At 39.8% G+C, this 21685-nt stretch overlaps 1 protein-coding gene across 1 annotated transcript in view; it reads right to left on the bottom strand.

Moving 5' to 3' along the window:
* Positions 1-7373, bottom strand: part of NMU (neuromedin U) — a 45208-nt gene extending 37835 nt beyond the window's left edge. Inside the window, 2 exon segments of the mRNA XM_074950087.1 lie at positions 7032-7271; positions 7274-7373. Of these exon segments, the coding sequence (XP_074806188.1) occupies positions 7032-7271; positions 7274-7373 (340 nt within the window).
* Positions 7374-21685: the final 14312 nt, after the last annotated feature.

Genomic DNA, 21685 nt, shown 5'->3' with positions numbered 1-21685 from the left:
TGAATTGCCTCATAAAGGCCACTTATGAGGCAATCCAATGATCAGGCTAACTTCATCCACTACATATTCAGTCTCTCTTCTTTCTGTTCTGCCATTTTCCTTGCTAAACTTTACTTCTCCAACTTAAGTCAATCTCACACCCACAATCTCAGCTACCTTTTTGCCATCTTTGACTCACTCCTCAAACCCTCCCCTTTTCCTGACTCCACTTTTCTCTCCCCACAAGATCTCACTGATTTCTCTCAAGAATAATTTGACAAAATAACACATGACTTCCCCTTCCACTCCTACAGCTTGTCTTCTTTTCCCATGTCACAGGTACAGAAGTTTCCCATCTGCCCTCTTTCAGTAACCTATCTGTTTGTCCCAATGCTTCCATACTATCCCATCTCCTGATCTCCCTTGTGCCCTCTCTCATATCCTCCCTTATTCTTCTGCTTAACTTTCTCACTCTCCTCTGGCTTGCTCCCCACAAAAATATACACATGCTTTAATCTCTCCCATCCTAAAAAAAACCCTCACCCTTGACCCCATTTGCCTCTTCAACTACCATCCCATCATCCTTTCATGTCTAAGCTCATAAGCACTGTATACAACTGCTGTCTGGAGTTCCTCTCCTCTAGTTCCATCCTAGACCCTGAAACCGCTCTTGCAAAAGTCACTAATGACCTTTTCGTAGCCAAAGCTCAGAATCGATACTCCATCCTCATCCTCTGTGACCTACCAGCTTTCAATATTTCTCTTCTTGAAACCTTGTCCCCCGTTGGCTACTGTGACTCTGCCTTCTGCAAGTTCTCGTTACCTCTCTAATCACTCCTTCAGCATGTCCTACAGAGGATCCTCCTCATCTTCCCTCAGACTTTCTGTGGGAGTTCCACAGGGCTCAGTTCTTGCCCCATTTTCTTCTTCTTCTACACCTTATCTCTGGGTAATCTCATCTGCAAACACAAATTCAAGTTCCATCTATATGCTGATGACTTACATATCTACTTCTGTACTCCAGACCTGTCTTCTTCTGTCCAGCGGAGGTACTGGAACAATTTGTATAGTGGGGGTGCTGAGAGCCACTGAACCAAAGTGTTATCCCTGTATATGATGGAAACCACTTCAAACCACGGGGTGCGGCTGCCCCCCTAGTTCCAGCACTTATGCTATCCAAACCAAAATCTTGACTGTCTCTCTGACATGGATGTCAAGTTGTCAGGTCAAGCTCCAACATGGATAAAACATAACCCTTAGTCTTCCCCCAAGCCACACCTGCTACCTCCTTTCTTGATCACTGTGGACAACACCAGCATCCTGCATGTCATTCTGATCCATAACCCAAGCATCATGTTTGATTTGGACTCCTTTCTAAGTCCTCATATCCAGGCTATGTCTAAGTTTTGCAAACTTTCTGCATAACATCTCTTTCCTAACCATCCACACAGCTAAAACTCTCATCTAGGTTTTCAGTCTCTAGTTTCAATTACTTCTGTCTGGCGTTGTCAGTCTTGCCCTGCTCATATCTGTTGAGAAAGCTGCTGCAAAGATCATTTTCCTAGCCTGTGTCACTTTGACCATCTCACCCCTTTCTTTGCATTCCTTCTTTATCACATCAAACGTAAGCTACTCAGCTTCACTTTAAAGGCCCTTCATGGCCTATCCCCACTCTACCTATCATCTCTCATTCACTACTGAGCTGTTATTTCCAGCTGAAATTGGCCCATGATACCAGCCTCCATCAACCACTTGTTACATTTTCAAACAAGTACCTTTGAACTTTCTCTGATGCTGCCCCTCATGCTTGGAAGGTGCTCCACATAAATATCACACAACTATTATTCTTCTTCATAACCCTTTTTAAAACTCTCCTTTGCCATGATGCCTACAAAAACTTAACAGGTCACTGATCTGCTGAGACACCTGCCTGTCATGCTGAGCAATATGGTCTCATTGTTTCCTTGTATTCCCCTGTTAGTCTGCATCCATCTGTTGTCCCTTATCCTATACTTAGATTGTAAACCCTTTTGGGCAGAAACAGCCTTTTTGTTCTCTGTTTGTACAGTGCCTAGAATATGGGCTCCTGGTCCATGACTGAGCTGCTGGGCGCTATGGTAATACAAACAAATAACAAACAATAACAACATAATTTTAACCATGAGTTTAAAGTAACAGCATTGCCAGCTCCCATAATTTTATTGTGGGTCTCCTGATATTTGGAGTTTTTCATAAAGGCACAGCTTCTGGAGGCATGTAATTAGGTAGGACTTTCATTTTTTTGTTAAATGAAAGCTAAAATTAAATTTCTAGCCCTCATACTTGCTGAGAAAAGCTTGAAAAAATGACCCACGTGCACGCTAAAGACTTAAAAAACAGAAAACCCCAATTCTATGTTTTTTTAAAAATCACATTTTTTTAAACTAATCTACTGCTTTTGGGAGTCCTGATACACAATTTTTAAAAGCTTGGGATTTGAAATACTGAGTTAAGCACATGCTTAAATGCTTTCCTGAACTGGGGCCTTAGTTTACAACCATAAATATTAGGAATGTAGGTACAGTGGAGGATACTGAAGGGGTGGGAATGTCTGGGATTAGAGAGCACTGGATGAGGGAGCAGCTGGCAAGAGGGTTTCCCAAAGCGTGCAGAAAGTCCAGGAGAGAACCTGGTGGTGCACAGATGGTGGGATGGCGGAATATCTTCTGCAGCCATTAAGAAGTTGGCAGAAGAGCAACATCATCCTGCAGACTCTCTAAAGTACAGGAGATCGAGAAGACAAGCTTAGCCAGTGAAACAGTGAATTATTTAACTGGCTGAACTGTGAGAAAGCCCTCATCCTCTAAGGAATGCTTTCTCCATTAGCTACATCTCTATTTCTCTACATCTCTACCTCAACTCCATTACTGCAGAGTAATGTCAAACAATATAGTTAACAGGTTTCAGAGTAGCAGCCGTGTTAGTCTGTATTCGCAAAAAGAAAAGGAGTACTTGTGGCACCTTAGAGACTAATTTATTTAGTCTCTAGGGTGCCACAAATACTCCTTTTCTTTTTGCGAATATAGTTAACACTTTTGGTTTTTAGAGGACTGATTTTTAAAATAAGTCTATTTGGGAGATCTAATGACAAATGATGAATATGAAGTATGAAATCCGAGTGTTATAAGCATCTTGTTATTATAAAGCTTAGAACTATGCTAAATTTTAAAAAGGAGAGATTTGTAAAGGTTCAGAATAACTAATTTAATAATATAGTTGTATAGTAAATGTAATTAGGATCTGCTGAGCAGATACTGTAAGCCTGGGGATGATTAATTTTTACAAAAAAAACACCTAAGGATTTAAATCTTGCTTTAACTGAAAATACAACACAGCCTTAGCAATGGGAAGGGTCAGTGATACCTCCATAATACCACAAGTCAGATTTTACATCCATAAGTGTAAAATAAGTAGTTAAAAGCAGTCAGCTCTAAATACTTTTCCTCTAAGCAGTCAGCTCTAAATACTTTTCCTCTGCTCGGTATGTAGTGTATTTACCAGTCTCTTGAGACTTTTATTTGATTCTTGTCTACAATTATCCCGACCCTGGATCTAGTAATTTTGGTTAGCCTGAACCTGAACACCACAGATAAACAGCCCCTTTGCCCGAGCCCCATGAGCCCAAGTTAGCTGGGACGGGCCAGCCATAGGTGTCTAATTGCTGTGTAGACATATCCTGGGACTATTTACATGAACAAGGCTGGCAGGATTACAACATTGGCCCCTACAGTTACCAATCCTCGATTCAGGAATTATGTCTGTGGTTGTTTGTTTGGTTTTTTAAGTAAATAATTTGTTGCTTACTAATATAAAGTCCAAACATAAGGTTCTAAGCCTCTCCAGTGAGGAGTGCAGAAACACCCAAAAAACCTAACTCTGTTCCACTCCAATCTGAAATCATTGGGTTTTTAGGGTACTCGGCACTTTTCAGGGTGGGCCTGTCATTTCCAAAATAAAAATAAATATATTTTAAATATGTTATTAAGAATCTCAGTTTATGAACTAAAAGGATTCACATTTCAGTGTGTTAAGTTCTTCAAGTTGACATATACTGACTTTACAGTGTAAAAAAGATTAACTCTTTCAGCTATTTCACTAGTTTAGTAATATCAGATCAAGTCTATCAATATGACTAGAAGTTGATTAACTTTATGGTTTAAATTTACTCAAACTCCAGAATTAAAATGTTATAGAACCTTTAGTTAAGAGAAAATGAAATGTTGCCTTCTTGAGTGTCTTGTGAAAATAACTACTGTAGTGACAACATTGTATTGTATTGAATAATAAAAGGAATTTGATTTGGGGTGCACAAAAAATATCCGTGCCATTCTACGATTTTACTCATGATGTTTGTTGAGAATGTCTTTGTATAATTAATGTATAACACTTGCCTTCTTACATTAGAGTAATATGGAGACAAAGAAGATGAAACACTAACAATATTGACAAGAAAAGGTATTTAAAGCCTTGCTTATTTTTATATTGGTACATTTAAAATGACTCCACATGCTGTACACTACTAACTATTTAAGACTACTGTAGAATTTCATTTTACACACAGGATTCGCAGAAATTTAAACATCTCTCCACTCCACCTTAACAAGTTTATGCCTAATCAATGTCTAATGGCCACTGCATTATATACTTTGGTAATATGATTTATATTCATTTAAGGTCAAGGGGAATTTTGGCTGCACAAAGACCATAAGACTGTACCCTTTTTAGATTTAGAACATGATCCAACTGCCACTAAAATCGGTGGTGGTTTCCATTGACTTTAATAGGAGCCGAATCTGATCTTTATTCATTGCTACACATCATCAGATATTGGATTAATCAGTATGAATATATTTATTTTCACAAGTATGTTCTCTTAAATTAAAAGTAGGTACTATAGTTTTAAACCTGCACACAGTCTTCTTTAAGCAAAGGTTATTGGTTACCTCACTCTGTAATCATTATGGGCCTGATCCTGCGAGGTGTTGAATGCATGCAACTCCCATGAGCTGAAATCATTGGGCACACACCAAGACGGGTCCCATAATCCTTTAGAGGGCAAGTAAATATCACTTTATTTCAAGTGGGTCCTTTGAAAGGAAATAGAAGCATCAAAAACTTCAAAAGGAGTTTGGACACTCAAAAAATTCAGAGTTATGCCCAATATCTGTGTAGCTATGCAATTTCAAAAAGAATTTACTTTTTCAAAAAAAGGGCCACACCAGAGTACTTAGTATGATTTAAACCTCCCTCCTTCCTGGTGCATTTAAATATCATAGACTCACAAATGAAAAGCAACGTTCAGATAAGCAGCACAAGCAAAGCAAAAATACTCATTGTGTGATGACTTATTGTGTGACATTCCTCCTCAATGAATACATAACTAACTACTTTGTAAAGCATCTGGAGATATGCAGAATAGAATAATACTATAAAATACAAATTATATTATATTACAGCACCTTTATAAATGCATAATTTTCAGATTTAATGTCTTATGCCTTTCAAATGAAATGAGGCTGCAGAATAGTTGATTATTTTTTTCCTTTAAAATAAATTGTTTGAGAACACTGAGCCCTTTTTTACTCAGAGTAGCAATAAAGAAATAAATATTTCATGCCTTGTCATTTGCGTTTATGCCAAGTTTTTGGTTTAAAATAATATTAGTTTTAATAAATTAACTTTTCCATAGTTCTTTCTAAATTTGAACTTCATGCCTTTGCAATCAAAATATATAAAATTGCAGACTTGGGTGTGTGAAAATTTAACTAAAAATCATGTGCAGTACTTGTTTTTGAAACTTTTCAAAATGATATATACAGGATTATTACACTATTCTTGCTTCACATGAATAAAAATGTATAAGCAGTAATATGAATAAGAAATTCCATGAGGTTGCCACAGTGGTATCTATAACCTGCCCTGATGCGCTGAGGTACTGCGGTATGTATCTTGGTACGCAATATGGTTTGGAGTACTGTTCTGAAAGTAATGAGAGAGACTCAAACAAAACAGTGGCTAGCAATATTTACAGGACTTTGTGCCATTACAGAGCTCTTCTCTGTGATTGCCATATTATTTTCAAAGGCAAATGAAATGTCTGTGATGTCCCATAGTATGTAACAATCTGTTCTCCTTTCTAGAGTTGTTTTAAACCATCCTATAGAATTTAAAAGTGAAGTACAGTATATAGAATTCTGAGACATGATTCAATTAATCTAGAGAAAGGACATCATTCTCTATTAACTTCTATCACAGTTTAGAATTTTATAGGATCCGATTGCTTTTATCCCTACCAAAATATTTCCTAGGGACTTCTTTTTAAGGGTGTGCATGTCTGGTGGGTACCTCTGTATGTGCTTACGGTAGCTGCCTGGACTCCCAATTTCGTTGCTCTTAAACTCAAGAGAAGGTTTTCTGTATTCAGTATCACTGCAGGACAGTATCACTGCACCCTCCATCCGCATGTTCAGAAACGGATGATTACCTCAAACGTCTTATTTCTCTGCTAGGTTCAGTGCAAGGGTCTGTCCCAAGACTCCCTTCCGCCCCATTACCTCTCCTGTGAGCTACAAACATAGATGAAGCACATACACTCGGTGGCGACACCAGATTAGGAGACTCCCACTCCGGAAGTCTTCCTACTGGACACCTTGCATCTTTTCAGGTAGCTGCATCCCTGAATAAACGGTCTCAGGTACTTGGAGTGAGAGTTGGAGAGTCAGCGCCCCTGAATGCTTACACTAGCCCAAGCCTTGTGTGCAGTGCAGTTGTTGTCTCTTTCACCAAGCAAAGCTGGTCCAATAAAAGGTATCACCTCACCCACCCGTTCTCTCTCGCTCTCTCTCAGCCTAAGCCCCCCGAGAAAGAGAGGGACTCGCGGGGAACCCCCTGTAAGCCAGCACACCGCCAAGGGGAGCAGAGAGGGGCGGGGATGGGGCCAGGAAGCGGCAGGACCCAGCAGCAGCTAGAGGCACCCCAGAGGGGCAGGCTCTGGGGGCTGGGCTGCTTCTCACCTTGGCAGGCGCACGTCCAGGAAGCGAGGAGCAGGAAGAGCAATAGCAGGGGGGCTCCTGGCACGTTGCTGTGGCCCCCCGGCTGGTTCCTAAGGCTGGGCTGGCTGCCGCGGGAGGAGGCGGCGCGGTGCTGAACAGGGGGCTGCCGTTGGCAAGCGCCTCTCCTGAGCATTGTGTCTGCCGAAGGGCGGCCCGGCTGGCCCCGAGTCTGCGCCGCGGAGCCCTTCCCGCCTCGCCCGCTGCTGCGTGTCTCGCTTCCCTCCCGCTCTGGAGTCGCCGAGCTGCGGAGCCCGCGGTCCCTTCCCAAACTTTTAAATCCCCCCGACACGTGGACTGCGTCATCCTGACTCCTGGCGAGCGCGTCATCCTCGCTCCCCCGCATCTACGCGGGTCCCAGGCTCGAGGAGCCCCACAGCTCCGCCGGGGCAGCTGGTGACTCAGCCCGGGCGCGGGGTCGTCCCCCACCCCCCCAGCAGGGCGGGAGCGCGGGGCCCCTCGTAGCTCGGCCCGCTGCTGGCCGACTGGGAAGTGGAGAAGAAAAGCCCGTAGGTTCCACGGCGGGGGCCACAGGCACGGCGGGATCAAGGCATAACCAACCCCCCTCCCGCAAATTTCGACCCTCTCTTTAACGGAATTTTTCCCCATGAAAAACAATCCCAGGCTGTGTTTGTGAAGGGTGGCACACAACGCCCTTCGCGTGCTCCGCTCTGCCTGTTTTGTTGAGAGTCATTTGTATTTGGTTAAAATATTGTATGTCGCATTTGGAATTGGGTATTTTGATTAAAAACGACTTACATTTTTAAGAAATAGGACCCTGTTAACCCAAAATAAGTGGGTTAGATTTGCACCCAAGTAACTAACCGTGTGAATGAAAATGAAAGTAGTGAAGTGGGTTCCAGTTTCTGGGCAACCAAACCTTAAAACAACTCGGTGAGAGATATGGAAAATAAGGGAAAATTCTGCTGTCAGATGCATCCGTTTATGTTATTTCTAAAGCACTCACCCCTGCAGTATCTAAGCTGACTCTTGCCTTTCATTCTCCCCTATAGCGAATGGGAAAGCAGCACGGTGGAGTTAAGATCTTTAGCCCCCCAGTTTAGGAAGCTACTTAAGCATGTGCCTAACTTTAAGTATTGTCTTCTGACCTGCCAAAATTTGTGGGAAAGGCACCTGCCCAAACATGTTTTTTTCCACACATGTGCACTTCTAAAACGACTAAAAGGGTTTATTTCAAGAATCACCTTTGAAAAGAGATCAGTGGTGGTGAATTTCATCTCTACAGTGTGTGGTGCGGAAATGTTTTTAATTAGAGCAATGAAGAGGATGGAAGTTCTGGTTCATGAAAAAAGTTCAAGATTTTGAAATATGCCTTCATTCCAAACTGGAGGGAAAACAGAATTTTGAAATTCTCTGAAGAAAAAGTCCAGGATAGAAAATGTTTCAAGTTGATTAGAATGTTTCATTTAAATTTTGACTTTTTAAAAAAATTATATTGTATGTTATAATACAACATTTTTTTCTTCCAAATAAAAATTCTGGTGAAATTGGACTGATTTTGTGAAGCATTTTGACTTCAGTGGAACGTGGTTCTGTCACAGTTTCTCTGACCAACTCTAGTTCTAAGCAACTAAAAATAGATTTTCATAATGGAAATCATTCTAACAACTTAAATGAAAGCCGTCACTCCTAGTGTTGCTAGAAAAATAAATATAATTAAAAATGATAGATTATTAAAAAGAACACTTGCAAATTGCAGTGTGTGTGGATTAAAATCACATAGATTCTGGTCAGCAAGGTTTTTCCTGAAACTTCATCTCTTATTCTATATGCACTCTTATTTATTATCTGTGATGCTCATCCATCTTCTAGACTTCCAGTAGAACTTCAGGGTGAGGTTTTCAAAAGCACTCACTGTTAACCTAACTCTGCTCCCATCAAAGTAAATGGGACTTTTAACCTGTGCACAGGGACATACAAGGAACTTTCCTTCTCCCCAGCTCTTGTATGCTGGGGAGTACAGGGGTTGATCACTCATGCCCCTAAGGGAACATGATGCTGGGAAGGGGAGAAGAGATGGCAAGGCTACAGCGCACAGCAAGGCTGATGCATCCTGGGCCACAGTCTAAAGGATGAAACAAATTACTCACCTCACCATCTGCGTGCAAGGAGCAGCAGTGGAAAGATTGTGTTTCAGTGAGTTGCACCTCCTGGGGTGGCACAGCTTCACACTATCCGCTACTCAGGGCAGTGTCTTCAAATCCACAATCTTGCCCTAAATTTCTGTAATTTTCCATCAGTCCTCAATACTTTATTTGTGAAATCTTGTTTGTTTCTATTGCAACATTGCATAATGCTTAAGCAATGACAGAATTATGGACAATATATATGAGCCAGGTTCCCTCAAAAAGAACGTACTATTATGTTTTATTGAGAAATTCTAACTGCTGATTATTTGACAGGTGAGGAACAGTAGATGATGGAGTGAGGCTGCTTGATAAGAAGAGTTGGTTATTCTGTGAAACAAAGAGCCGATTATACCTGCAACAACAATCACATCCAGTGTCCAATCTTCGCCCTTAGTACCAGTCACTCTGCTCTACCTGTGGCAAATCAGGTATGTCACTAATTGTACTCCACCACCCTGAACAGCCTCACAAGCCATAAAATCTGTATTCTTTGATTCTACCAACCACTGTACTAAAACAATTCAAAATTCTCTGTCATAGCAGTCCTTTTCCTGTTCCCACTGGAGCTGATGAAAACAGTTCCCACTGACTTCATTGGAAGCAGAATTGGGCCCAGTGTCAATAGAATACCAGTCATCAGAGCATTAAATTAAGTGAGTCTCTATTTTACATATCATATTACTATGTTTATCTCTGCTTAATGAAAACAGTTTGTTTTAAATCAATATAGATCATGACTGTGTTTCTGTCCTGGTTTCTGTTAAGAAGTCAGACTTGTCATTTTAAAGAGATTAGCCCAAATTAGTAGGCATCATCTCTGCAAAATATCTCCTTAATCTTGGTCCAAATTAATGAATCAGCGTCCTGCGGTTTGGCCAAAGGAAGGATTTAATTTACTGTGTATGTTGTTAATTAATTCACATGTTAAATACTGAAGGTACCATACAGCAATATATTAAAATATAAACAAATCTGGTGTTGAAATAGCTATGACTCTTCCAGACGTATTAAACAGTGCTACAAAATGTTTTAAGAAACCTTTTTCTTGACCTAAAGCTTGAATTAAACTCAGTCTTTTGTTTGAAAAAGATCTTATTATTTGATAACTGAGTTTCATCTGATGTCTGTTTTAACATTATAGTCTAAACGCTTAAGAGCATATTAAATGAGATTTCTACAATGACAACAAAATTGTCCAGTAGGATGATCCACCCACTCATCTCTCCATTTCCTATGGATCTGCTGTAGAACCGATATGACTCTTCCTATGCCTAACACTTGATTTTGTGTGTTGCCTCCCAAATCTTCAATCCCAGCCCCAAGTTTGGTTAACAGTTGAATTCTATGTATGAGAAAGATCAATAATAATTAAACATGAAATCTTGTTTGTACACTGAAGTAATGCTGCTGTCCAAACAATTGTCCTTCCTCCCTCACCCCCTTCTGAATCCTCATGAGGTGAATTCTTCTTGTATTTCTGGGACAGAAAAATGTCAAAAGTTGATTACTCTCTCAGAAAAAGTTCTATCCACAAATTTTAGCCTATATATTCTTACTAATTGTAAAGAGCATCAATGCCTTATTGTTCTTTCCTGATGGCGGAGTAATGTGAATAGATTTGGGGGAAAGAATAGTCATTCTGGTCATGTCACCAGACAGCAAATACAATTAATAATGAAAAGGCATGTTCCCATTAGGCTAAATCTGAAGTCTGTACTGAGACAAAATTCCTACAGAAGTCAATGGGAGTTTTACAGAGTAAGCATAAACAACAAGGAGTCTTTGTGGCACTTTAGAGACTAACAAATTTATTTGGGCATAAGCTTTCGTGGGCTAAAACCCACTTTATCAGATGCATGGAGTGGAAAATACAGTAGGCAGGTATAAATACACAGCCCATGAAAAGATGGGGGTCACCTTACCAAGTGGGGGGGTCAGTGCTAACGAGCCAATTTAATTAAGGTGGAAGTGGCCTATTCTTAACAGTTGACAAGAAGGGGTGAATACCAAGGGAGGAAAAATCACTTTTGTAGTGCTTTTGAGGCCAATGCAATCAAGGTGGCACATTTCAAACAGTTGACAAGAAGGTGTGAGTATCAGTAAGCCAAGCTGCACTCTGGGATTTTCAGTGTGCTGTAGCAGAGTTCACAAGGGATATTTACTGCATATCAAGTTTGTGTGCTGTAAATTCACACCTTGGCTTAAGCAGTAACTTGACATATAGAAAAAGCTCCAAGTACTTAGAAATTGGCCCTTAGTTTTCATAAAGCGTTCATAGTTTATGACAATTAACTTTGTCCTGAAAAACTGTAACAGTAACTTGCGTAATTGCAAGTAATACAACACCTTAATAGGAGGAGGAGAAAATATGGCATGCTGTATCTGTTCTTGTTTGCATTAATTGCTTGATGAAATTGATGTTACCCAGCTTGCAGGAATAAGGCACATCCTTATCCTAAACTGGAAATATCCTTTTAATGTTTTGGAGTTCATTGCTTTCTATACTCTGATGACTGAAATTAGTTTCACTGGAATATTTGCATTCTTCCTATTGTTGATTGACTAAACACTAATTATGGCTAATGGAAAGGAAATCAAACAGCTGAGGATGTAAAGGCACCATCGTTTCTGTCACCAGAAGAATCAAGGTCAAGAGGTGCATCTTTGAATCTATTCAGCTTTTGTGTACATGTAGGGAGCCTGTAAGAATTCAGTCCATGCTAGTGGTTCTGTCACTTTGTACTCATGTAGTAGGGAATTATTACACCCATATTGGAACGTAAACACAAAGAAGTGGTATCTACACGTGGGTTTACTTTACCAAAAAATTCCCATAATTGCTACCACCAGTCCAGGTATAGCAACAGTAACAACAGCAGGAGGCAATGTGGAGACCAGCTTCCAGTGACATTAGCTCCATGCCTAATCCTTCCAAGAGAAGGTCGACACTATATGATGCTTAAAACACTGACATCCTGTCTACACTAGAATTCCTACACAATTTTGGGGAAATAAGTTTAGGGTAGGCAAGGCCCTGATGGTCAGTCAATCCCTGCTCAGATGACACTTGGATCTGATGTACTTTCTTAATATCTTACTGACAGCATATTCATAGTAAGAGTATGAAGGGGCCAGAGGGTTGGATATGAACAATCAGCATCTCTGATTGATCTTTTGTTGCAGGAGTTCTGGTTCAACCCAGACTGACACCAGTTTGACAAAAGCCTTTAGTTCCATCTCCTTACAAGCAATACATTCAAAAACAAAGTACAGACAATGCAGGGTACAATACTTCCTAAGCTTCCCTAGAACATCCTACCTTTGATCTGATCAACAGAACTCCTCAACTCTCCCTTCTGAGAGTAGAATCCTTTATTTAATGTGTGGAGCTTGGATAGACACTACAGCTTCTAATTAGCTCCTAACTAGGAGTGCCTCCCTGAGCTGACTTGGAATCCTGGCTGGAAATTAACCCTGTGACAGCTGTTGTCTGACCCAGTGAGGTCTACTTCTGGGAACAGTGGCATGAGGTTTCCAGGTACTTTCATAAGTAAGATATGGTTAAACCCACAGATAGGTGAAAGAAAGCTGTGTAACAATATACACAATGGGCCAAATTCAGCCAGCTTATAAGTGGGTACAGCTCTTCTAGAGTCAACGGATTCATAACCACTTAACAGCTGTATTTGACCCATTGTGCATGTCTGAGTCTGAAATCCTCTATCCACAGAACATGTACAGCATGGACATTGGCAGTGCATATTTCTCTAACTGTCCACCTGTGTCCCTCAATCCTATCTTGAGGGGACCCTTTAGACTGAAGGAGGTCATAGAATCATAGGACTGGAAGGGACCTTGAAAGGTCATCTAGGCCAGTCCCCTGCACTCATGGAAGGACTAAGTATTACCTAGACCATTCCTGACAGATGTTTGTCTAACCTGCTCTTAAAAATCTCCAATGATAGAGATTCCACAACCTCCCTAGGCAATTTATTTCAGTGCTTAACCACCCTGACAGTTAGGAAGTTTTTCCTAATGTCCAATCTAAAACTCCCTTGCTGCAATTTGAGCCCATTGCTTCTTGTCCTATCCTCAGAGGTTAAGACATTTTTTTTCTCTTCTCCTTGTAACAACCATTTACGTATTTGAAAACTGTTATCATGTCCCCTCTCAGTCTTCTCTTTTCCAGACTAAACAAACCCATTTTTTTCAATCTTCCCTCACAGGTCATGTTTTCTAGGCCTTTAATCATTTTTGTTGCTCTTCTCTGGACTTTCTCCAATTTGTCCACATCCTTCCTGAAATGTGATGCCCAGAACTGGACACAATACTCCAGTTGAGGCCTAATCAGCGTGGAGAAGAGCAGAAGAATAACTTCTCATGTCTTGCCTTCAATACTCCTGCTAATATATCCCAGAATGACGTTAGCTTTTTTTGCAATATGTTTGCAATGTGTTGACTCATATTTAGCTTGTGGTCCACTATGATCCCCAGATCCCTTTCTGCAGTACTCCTTCCTAGGCAGTCATTTCCCATTGTGTATGTGTGCAACTGATTGTTCCTTTCTAAGTGGAGTACTTTGCATTTGTCCTTATTGAATTTCATCCTATTTACTTCAGACCATTTCTCCAGTTTGTCCAGATCATTTTGAATGATAATCCTATCCTCCAAAGCACTTGCAACCCCTCCCAGCTTGGTATCGTCTGCAAACTTTATAAATATACTCTCTATGTCATTATCTAAATCATTGATGAGGATATTGAACAGAACCAGAACTGATCCCTGTGGGACCCCACTCATTATGCCCTTCCAGCATGACTGTAAACCACTGATAACTACTGTCCAGGAATGGTTTTCTAACCAGTTTTGCAACCACCTTATAGTAGCTCCATCTAGGTTGCATTTCCTTAGTTTGTTTATGAGAAGGTCATGCAAGACAGTATCAAAAGCAATACTAAAGTCAAGATATACCTCATTTACCGCTTCCCCCAATCCACAAGGCTTGTTACCCTGTCAAAGAAAGCTATCAGGTTGGTTTGACACAATTTGTTCTTGACAAATCCATGCTGACTGTGCTTATCACCTTATTATCTTCTAGAAGTTTGCAAATTGATTGCTTAATTATTTGCTCCATTATCTTTCTGGGTACAGAAGTTAAGCTGACTGGTCTGTAATTCCCCGGGTTGTCCTCATTTCCCTTTTTTATAGATTGGCACTATATTTTGCCCTTTTCCAGTTTTATGGAATCTCTCTGGTCTTCCATGACTTTTCAAAGATAATCGCTAATGGCTCAGATGTCTCCTCAGTCATCTCCTTGAGTATTCTAGGATGCATCTCATCAGGCCCTGGTGGCTTGAAGACATCTAATTTGTCTAAGTAATTTTTAAACTTGTTCTTTCCTTATTTTAGCCTCTTCTGATCCTACCTCATTTTCACTGGCTTTAACTATGTTAGAGGTCCCATCACCACTAACCTTCTTGGTGAAAACCTAAACAAAGAAGTCATTAAGCACCTCTGCCATTTCCACATTTTCTGCTATTATTTCCCCTCCACCCTTATTGAGTAATGGGCCTATGCCGTCCTTGGTCTTTCTCTTGCTTCTAATGTATTTATAGAATGTTTTCTTGTTACCCTTTATGTCTCTAGCTAGTTTGATCTCATTTTGTTTCTTAGGAAATTAGTTGCTGACCTCTTTGCTGAGACTACAAAAAGAGTGCCATTTCCTAGAGGCTGATTTTATGAAAAAGATACCTGTCCAATAGGAACTAAGCTGAAACCACTAAAATGACTTTATAGAGGCCACTAAGCAGTTTCAGTCACTATTACCTGGGATAGATTTAAATCAATCATTTAGCAGTGAAAAGCTTTGCATCCCATTAATAATCCCTTGAACCATCCACTCCATCAAAAGCAATCACCATCTTTAGAGCAGGCAGACTTCATGAGAAATATACTCAATAAAAATATATAATTTTCATAGCCTGGCATTCAGTTTAAAAGTAGAGTTGGTCATGGACCATAAACTTTTCTCACCCCATTTACACCATTCAGTGCTTCAATTTTTCCCCAACATTCCTCATTAATTCCATATAACAAACAGGACATGGAACAGAATGATTTATTTGCTTTATGAAGTTCTAATGATAAAACAAAAAGTTGTAAATATATTCAGTCAGAGAAAGCTAATGAACATCTACAGTCATTGTCATTTATGAATCAGGTGTGGTCCGATGAGATGTATGAAAAATGGCTAACATTCCAAAATACTGAAATCTCTCATAGACACAGTCTGAAGAGGAAAGAATCATACTGTGATCTAACACAACCCAAGGCACATCAGCAGCAGTGAGCCTTTAAAAAGATTAGTGTCTAGCTTTGCCCTGGAGAAACAAGTGGCTAAGCACACTGTCAGTGACTAATACATAATTAATAAAATAATAACAATCTCACACTGATCTGTAATTTTCAGACCTTATAACTAAGAAGATGTTAAGCAGGAAAAGAAATGAAATTCAGAAGTGTGACCATTCAGTCTATAAAAAACTGTCCTGTCTTCCAGATGATCATGAATTTGGAACTTCAGAGTTGGAATTAAAGAGAACTTTAGAACTACTGTTTCCCTTTGGAAGAGAAATAAATGATACCGAGAATTCTTGTCTATTTTAATCACAATACATGCACAAATCTTTTTCACCATGACCAAACCTGGCACACAAGAAATCCAGCTTTCAGACCTCTAGAACATTTTGGCAAAAGGTCTGCCATTCCCATTGGCTTAATTGAAAGCTACAATTGTAGCTGAATTTGGTACACTAACAGCAGAGATCTTACTGAAATTGGAAGGTAGTAAGGTAAAATGCAATCCTGTCAAGAGTTTTCCCTTGGTTTTTAACCTCTACTTCAGATAGGGCTCAATCCTGCAAGATGCTGAGCACTCTGGCCTCCATCCAGCAAAGCACTTAAACACACGCTTAACTTTAAACATGTGAGTATTCCTACTAACTTCAGTGGAACTACTCTCAAGTTTAAATGCTTTTTATAACACTCAGAACCTTGCAGGATTGAATCCATAGAGGGGCTCCACACCCAGCAGGGGGAATGACCCACCTGCAATTCCCAAAACTACAACTGGAGCAAATGACAAGGATAGGACAAACAAAGAGTGTTTGGCTGGAAACAATTAAGATGTCACTGGAGTTGAAGATGACTGATTTTTGGAGTCTCTGAGTTTTGAATGAGCTAACAGTTGATGTTACAAAATTGCTACTGCAGATCTGTAAATCAACATAGGCTGTTCTGGATTTGCTTTTTAATAACCACTTGTGTGCAAAAGTATTTTAATTAGGCCTGATCTACACTAGGAAATTAGGTTGGTATATCTATGTCACTCAGGGGTGTGAAAAATCTACACTCCGAGCGACACAGTTAAACCAACCAAACCCCAGGTTAGGTCAATGGGAGAATTAGGTAGACAGTGCAATATCAACGGGAAAATTCAGTTAACCTAGCTACCACCTCTTGGGGAGGTGGATTATCTACGCTGATGAAAGAACTCCTTCCGTCAGCATAAGTAGTGTCTTCACTGAAGTGCTACAGCAACGCAGTTGCACTGCTGCAGCACTTTAAGTGTAGACAAGCCCTTACTGCTTAGATTGTAGTTTGCAGTGTTGTAGCCGTGTTGATCCCAGGATATTAGATAGACAAAGTGAGTCAGGTAATATATTTTATTGGACTAACTTCTGTTGGTGAGAGACCCAGAGCTCTTCTTCTATCTGGGAAAGGTAGCGACAGTATGACAGCTAAATACCAGGTGGAACAGATTGTTTAGCATAAGTAGTTAACACATCCAGTACACTAAATGTCCGAGTAACAACTATGGGGGTGAAACAAGACAAATCATAACACTCTTGAATGAACTCATCCAGAAAAAATTATAAAAGAAAAATGCACCATATCACCCATGGGTGAACACCTTTCTCAAAGCGATCACTCCATATCTGACCTCTTCATCCTCAAAGGTAACCTGTACAACACCTTCAGAAGATGAGCCTGGGAGCTTTGTAACTTTGCTGGACACTAAAAATCATGGACTTAATAAAGACACTGGATTTATAGTTTATTACAACAATCTGTAGCCTACTATCCCACCCTTTTTGTCCTTTGACTACAGAGATGTTAAGCTGCCACTTCACCTTGAATGGTGTCTTACAATATGTGCTGACTACTTATGCTAATCAATCTGTTCCAGTAGTTTCCAACAGAGGTCTACCAGGGGGTACATCAACTCATCTAGATATTTGTCTAGCTGTACAATAGGCTACCTAAAAAGCACTAACAAAGTCAGTACAAACTAAAATTTCATACAATGACTTGTTTATACTGCTCAATACACTGTACACTGAAATGTAAGTACAATATTTATATTCCAATTGATTCATTTTATAATTATATGGTAAAAATGAGAAAGTAAGCAATGTGCTGAGACACTTTTGTATTTTTGTGTCTGATTTTGTAAGCAAGTAGATTTTAAGTGAGGTGAAACTTAGGGGTACACAAGACAAATCAGACTCCTGAATGGGTACAGTGATCTGGAAAGGTTGAGAGCCACTGATCTGTTCCACCTTGTATTTAGCTGTGACACTCAGGTTACATCTACACTGCGATTAAAAAAAACCCTATGGCACCAAGTCTCAGAGCCCAGGTCAATTGATTTGGGTTCGTGGGGCTTGGGTGGAGGGGCTAAAAATTGCAGTGCAGACACTGGGGCTCGGGCTGGAGCCTGGGCTTTGAAACCCAGCCCCCCATGGGATTTCAGACCCTGGGCTCCAGCCAAAACCCAAATGTCTACACTACAGTTTTTAGCACCAAAGCCTGAGCTCCATGAGCCCAAGTCAGCTGACCTGGGCCAGCCATCACCATGCCATGGGACTTTTGTTGTAGTGTAGATGTACCCGCTGTGTACCTTTTCCAGACTTGAAGAAGAGTTCTGTGTAAGCTTCAAAACTTGTCTCTTTCACCAACAGATGTTGGTCCATTAAACTATATTATTTCACCACCTTATCTTGCTTAGAGTATAAGCTTTTGGGGGTACGGACCATCTTTTCATTAGATATGTGCACAGTGTCTAGCACAATAGAATCTGAATCCTTGCGGATTCAAGGTGTAACACTGACAGACCCCGGTCGTTGGTGGACGGGCGGGATTGAACCTGGGTCCTCTGTTGCTTAGTGCATGAGCCTCTACTGCATGAGCTAAAAGCCAACTGGCTGTTAGCTAAGGCTGTAGAGCAGACCTATTTAACTCTCTTTCTCTGTGTTCTCGGTGCCACTAGATAGGACCGAACACCACACCCAGGAGGTGTGTGGGTTACAAAGGCACTACCACAATACAAATAAATAATATTTCATCAGGAAACTATGATAATATTGTACATAAATAATAAATATTCCCATTCTTCTCTATGTGTTTAAATCCATTCCCTTCCTGCTAAAAAAAGGAAACAACCAACTCCAACCATCCAAAGATTCCTCACTGCTCTGAAATCATAACAATATATTGAAGCTACTCAACAGTTTATGAGCTCTACTACTAGCTGAACTAAAAACTACAAGCTTAACTCACTGTGGTAGTGGTACTTACGTTTTTGAAGGCGAAAGTCATAAATTCTACTCCCCATGCCACATATGCAATTAGCTGACACTCTGGTGTCTGTGTATGTAGCCAGTTACAATATATGTTCAATTAAAATGACAGCTCAGAACAAACTGTCAGGATGAATGCTGCATGAACCACTATCTTCTTTCTCCTTAGCAAAAATCTGTGTCTGTCTCATAGTATTTAGTTTGGACATGTGGGTTCCTTTAAAAAAAACAAAACAGGTAAAGCAGAAGATTGTGATCAAGTAGTATTTTCTTTAAGAAAGAAAAAAAAAGCATTTATAAAGTCCACATAAGTAGAGCTATCACTACTGTCATTTCAAAAGACAACTTTTCCCACAATAGCCAGCAAAAACAGGTACCCCCTGTCACAGGTCCAGTCCACATCTTAAGTGATGGCACTGGAGCTATGATTATCATTTGTTATTCTTATTGTGGTAGTGCTCCAATAAGGATGAGGATGCAATCAGAATGAGCTCCTCAGGATGTTAGGTGCTGTATAAATACATATTAGGAAACACTGCCTGCCCTGAAGAGCTTACAGTTTAATTTGAGTTAGGACCAAAATAATTATATTTTTATGGAGATCATCATTTGGGTCTAATAATGTAACTAGTTTTCCTTTAATTGGCTATTCCATTGCTGAGAATGTTATTTTAAAGTGACAGGTTTCAGAGTAGCAGCCGTGTTAGTCTGTATCCGCAAAAAGAAAAGGAGGACTTGTGGCACCTTAGAGACTAACAAATTTATTTGAGCATAAGCTTTCTTGAGCTACAGCTCACTTCATCGGATGCATTCAGTGGATGAAGTGAGCTGTAGCTCACGAAAGCTTATGCTCAAATAAATTTGTTAGTCTCTAAGGTGCCACAAGTCCTCCTTTTCATTTTAAAGTGACCGATGCTTTTGTAGAACACACAAAAAACGTGTTATACACATTTGACTGGGATTGCAGTATCTGTTAAAACTGTGTTTGCCACTATTCCTAGAGGTGTGATTACATTGATTATTCTAGTGTGCAAACAATTATATTTTGACATGAGAAATGCAATGAAAGTCAAAGGTGTTGTTAAAGGAAAGCTGCTATTGTTAATGTCAACGCTTGCTGAAACACAGTGAAGCAAAAATCAGTAGTTGCCAAATGGAAAAATGACAAAATCCGTGGGAAAGAAAATTTTATTTTCAGACTTCTAGGGAAGTTTTACAAAAACAACTGAGAGTAGGGGAAAATGAAAAATATAAAATAATTACTTGATAGCTTATTTTTTAAATAAAGAAAAACCTCCAGGGCAGAAATAGTACTTTTAAATGACTTTTAGTGCTATATTCTTTTCTACCCAGTAAATAGCATAAATGTTGATATTACCTAGGTAGTTTTAATGTATTCTAAATAAAGTGCAAAAGTTTTCATTTTCTTTTCATGAAAGCAAGCATAGATAATGACAACAGTGCATAAATCTCTTATAGAAACTGAGAACTGTCTACACATCAGATACCGCATAGGAGCTGAATTATAAAAGAGAAACAATCTTAATAATACATCATTCAGAGGTTTACTTTTTTTTAACCTTAAATTTGCTACACACATGAGTTGTAGTAAAATAATTTGCATTAGAATGCACTCTCAGTCAGTCCACAGTATTGTAGTGTCATAGCTCCCAACCTTTTCAGTCAGCTGTACCAGTTTGCCAGGCTATGGGCCTAATTTTCCAAGATGCTGACTGCCATTCAGGGTCCTCAACACCCCCACAGGATCAGGCCCTACTACCTCTACTATACTGGCTAATGGTTGCCACCTCCCATTCAATTAGACCAGATCCTGCACCATTTAAGTCAACAGGTGTTTTTCTTATTAATGTCAATGGGAGAAAGATCAGGGTTTTACTGTGTTCCTAGCCACAATAGATCATTGGTATCATAACAGACAAGTTTGGAATGGCTTAAGCTGCACTGCTGGTTAGAATGTGGAAAACTAAATACTAGGTGGGAAGAAGCAGTATTCAGAGACTCAGCATTAGGGGCGCAAAGCTGCAGGCTTTACTCAGGTAGCTACCGACAGACTTTCCATGGAAGCCATGCTTGAGTAAAGATATCAGATTCAAGGTTAGGGAGGAACTGAGAGTAGCAGTCCCAAATGGTACTATGAGCCATATATCAGTGGCTAAAAACCAGTGGTGGTATAATTGGACTTTTATAAATCTTGTCTCTTTCACTAGAGTGAGAGGGTACCAACTGATTATTTGCTGTAAACCCAATAAGCAGCCATTTTCTTGCTGAAGAACAGTAAAGGTGACATCACTGAATTGTTGCAGTCAGATAAAACTGAAAAATAAATAACCAGTAAAGAGGAAGAGAAATATTTTATATGTGGATAAAAGATTCAAGAACAGGACAGCCATGAAAATCATGACAGATTCTTTTCTCTGTTTCTCAGATGCAATTAAAAATTTAAGACATGTCAACAAAATTTCATTTTTTATGTCAGGTACAGCATAATAATATCACATCTTATGGGGGAAAAAATCACTCTGACCTTCACCAATACGAATATCCTGCCTAAGTTATTTTCTATTTGCAATGTCTTTTTGATTTAACATTGCTTTCGTCTCACACAAGATGACTGTACAGAAAGTTAAATAATCTGTTTAAGAAAACAGATTTACTTATAATTTCAGTTATAATTAAAGTTGCTAGAGTTTGTTTCTCTTAGTGACTAACAACAACTAAGGAGGACTGCAAAAAAAGACAGGATGAATGAATGATATATTCATATTAGCTAGTAGGATAGATGAAATGCAGGATAGTGCATATTCAG

Source organism: Natator depressus, chromosome 4 (genome assembly GCF_965152275.1).
Source record: "Natator depressus isolate rNatDep1 chromosome 4, rNatDep2.hap1, whole genome shotgun sequence".
NCBI lineage: Eukaryota > Metazoa > Chordata > Testudines > Cheloniidae > Natator > Natator depressus.
The sequence above is the reverse complement of the archived record's forward strand: the minus strand, read 5'-3'. Positions and strand labels throughout refer to the sequence as shown.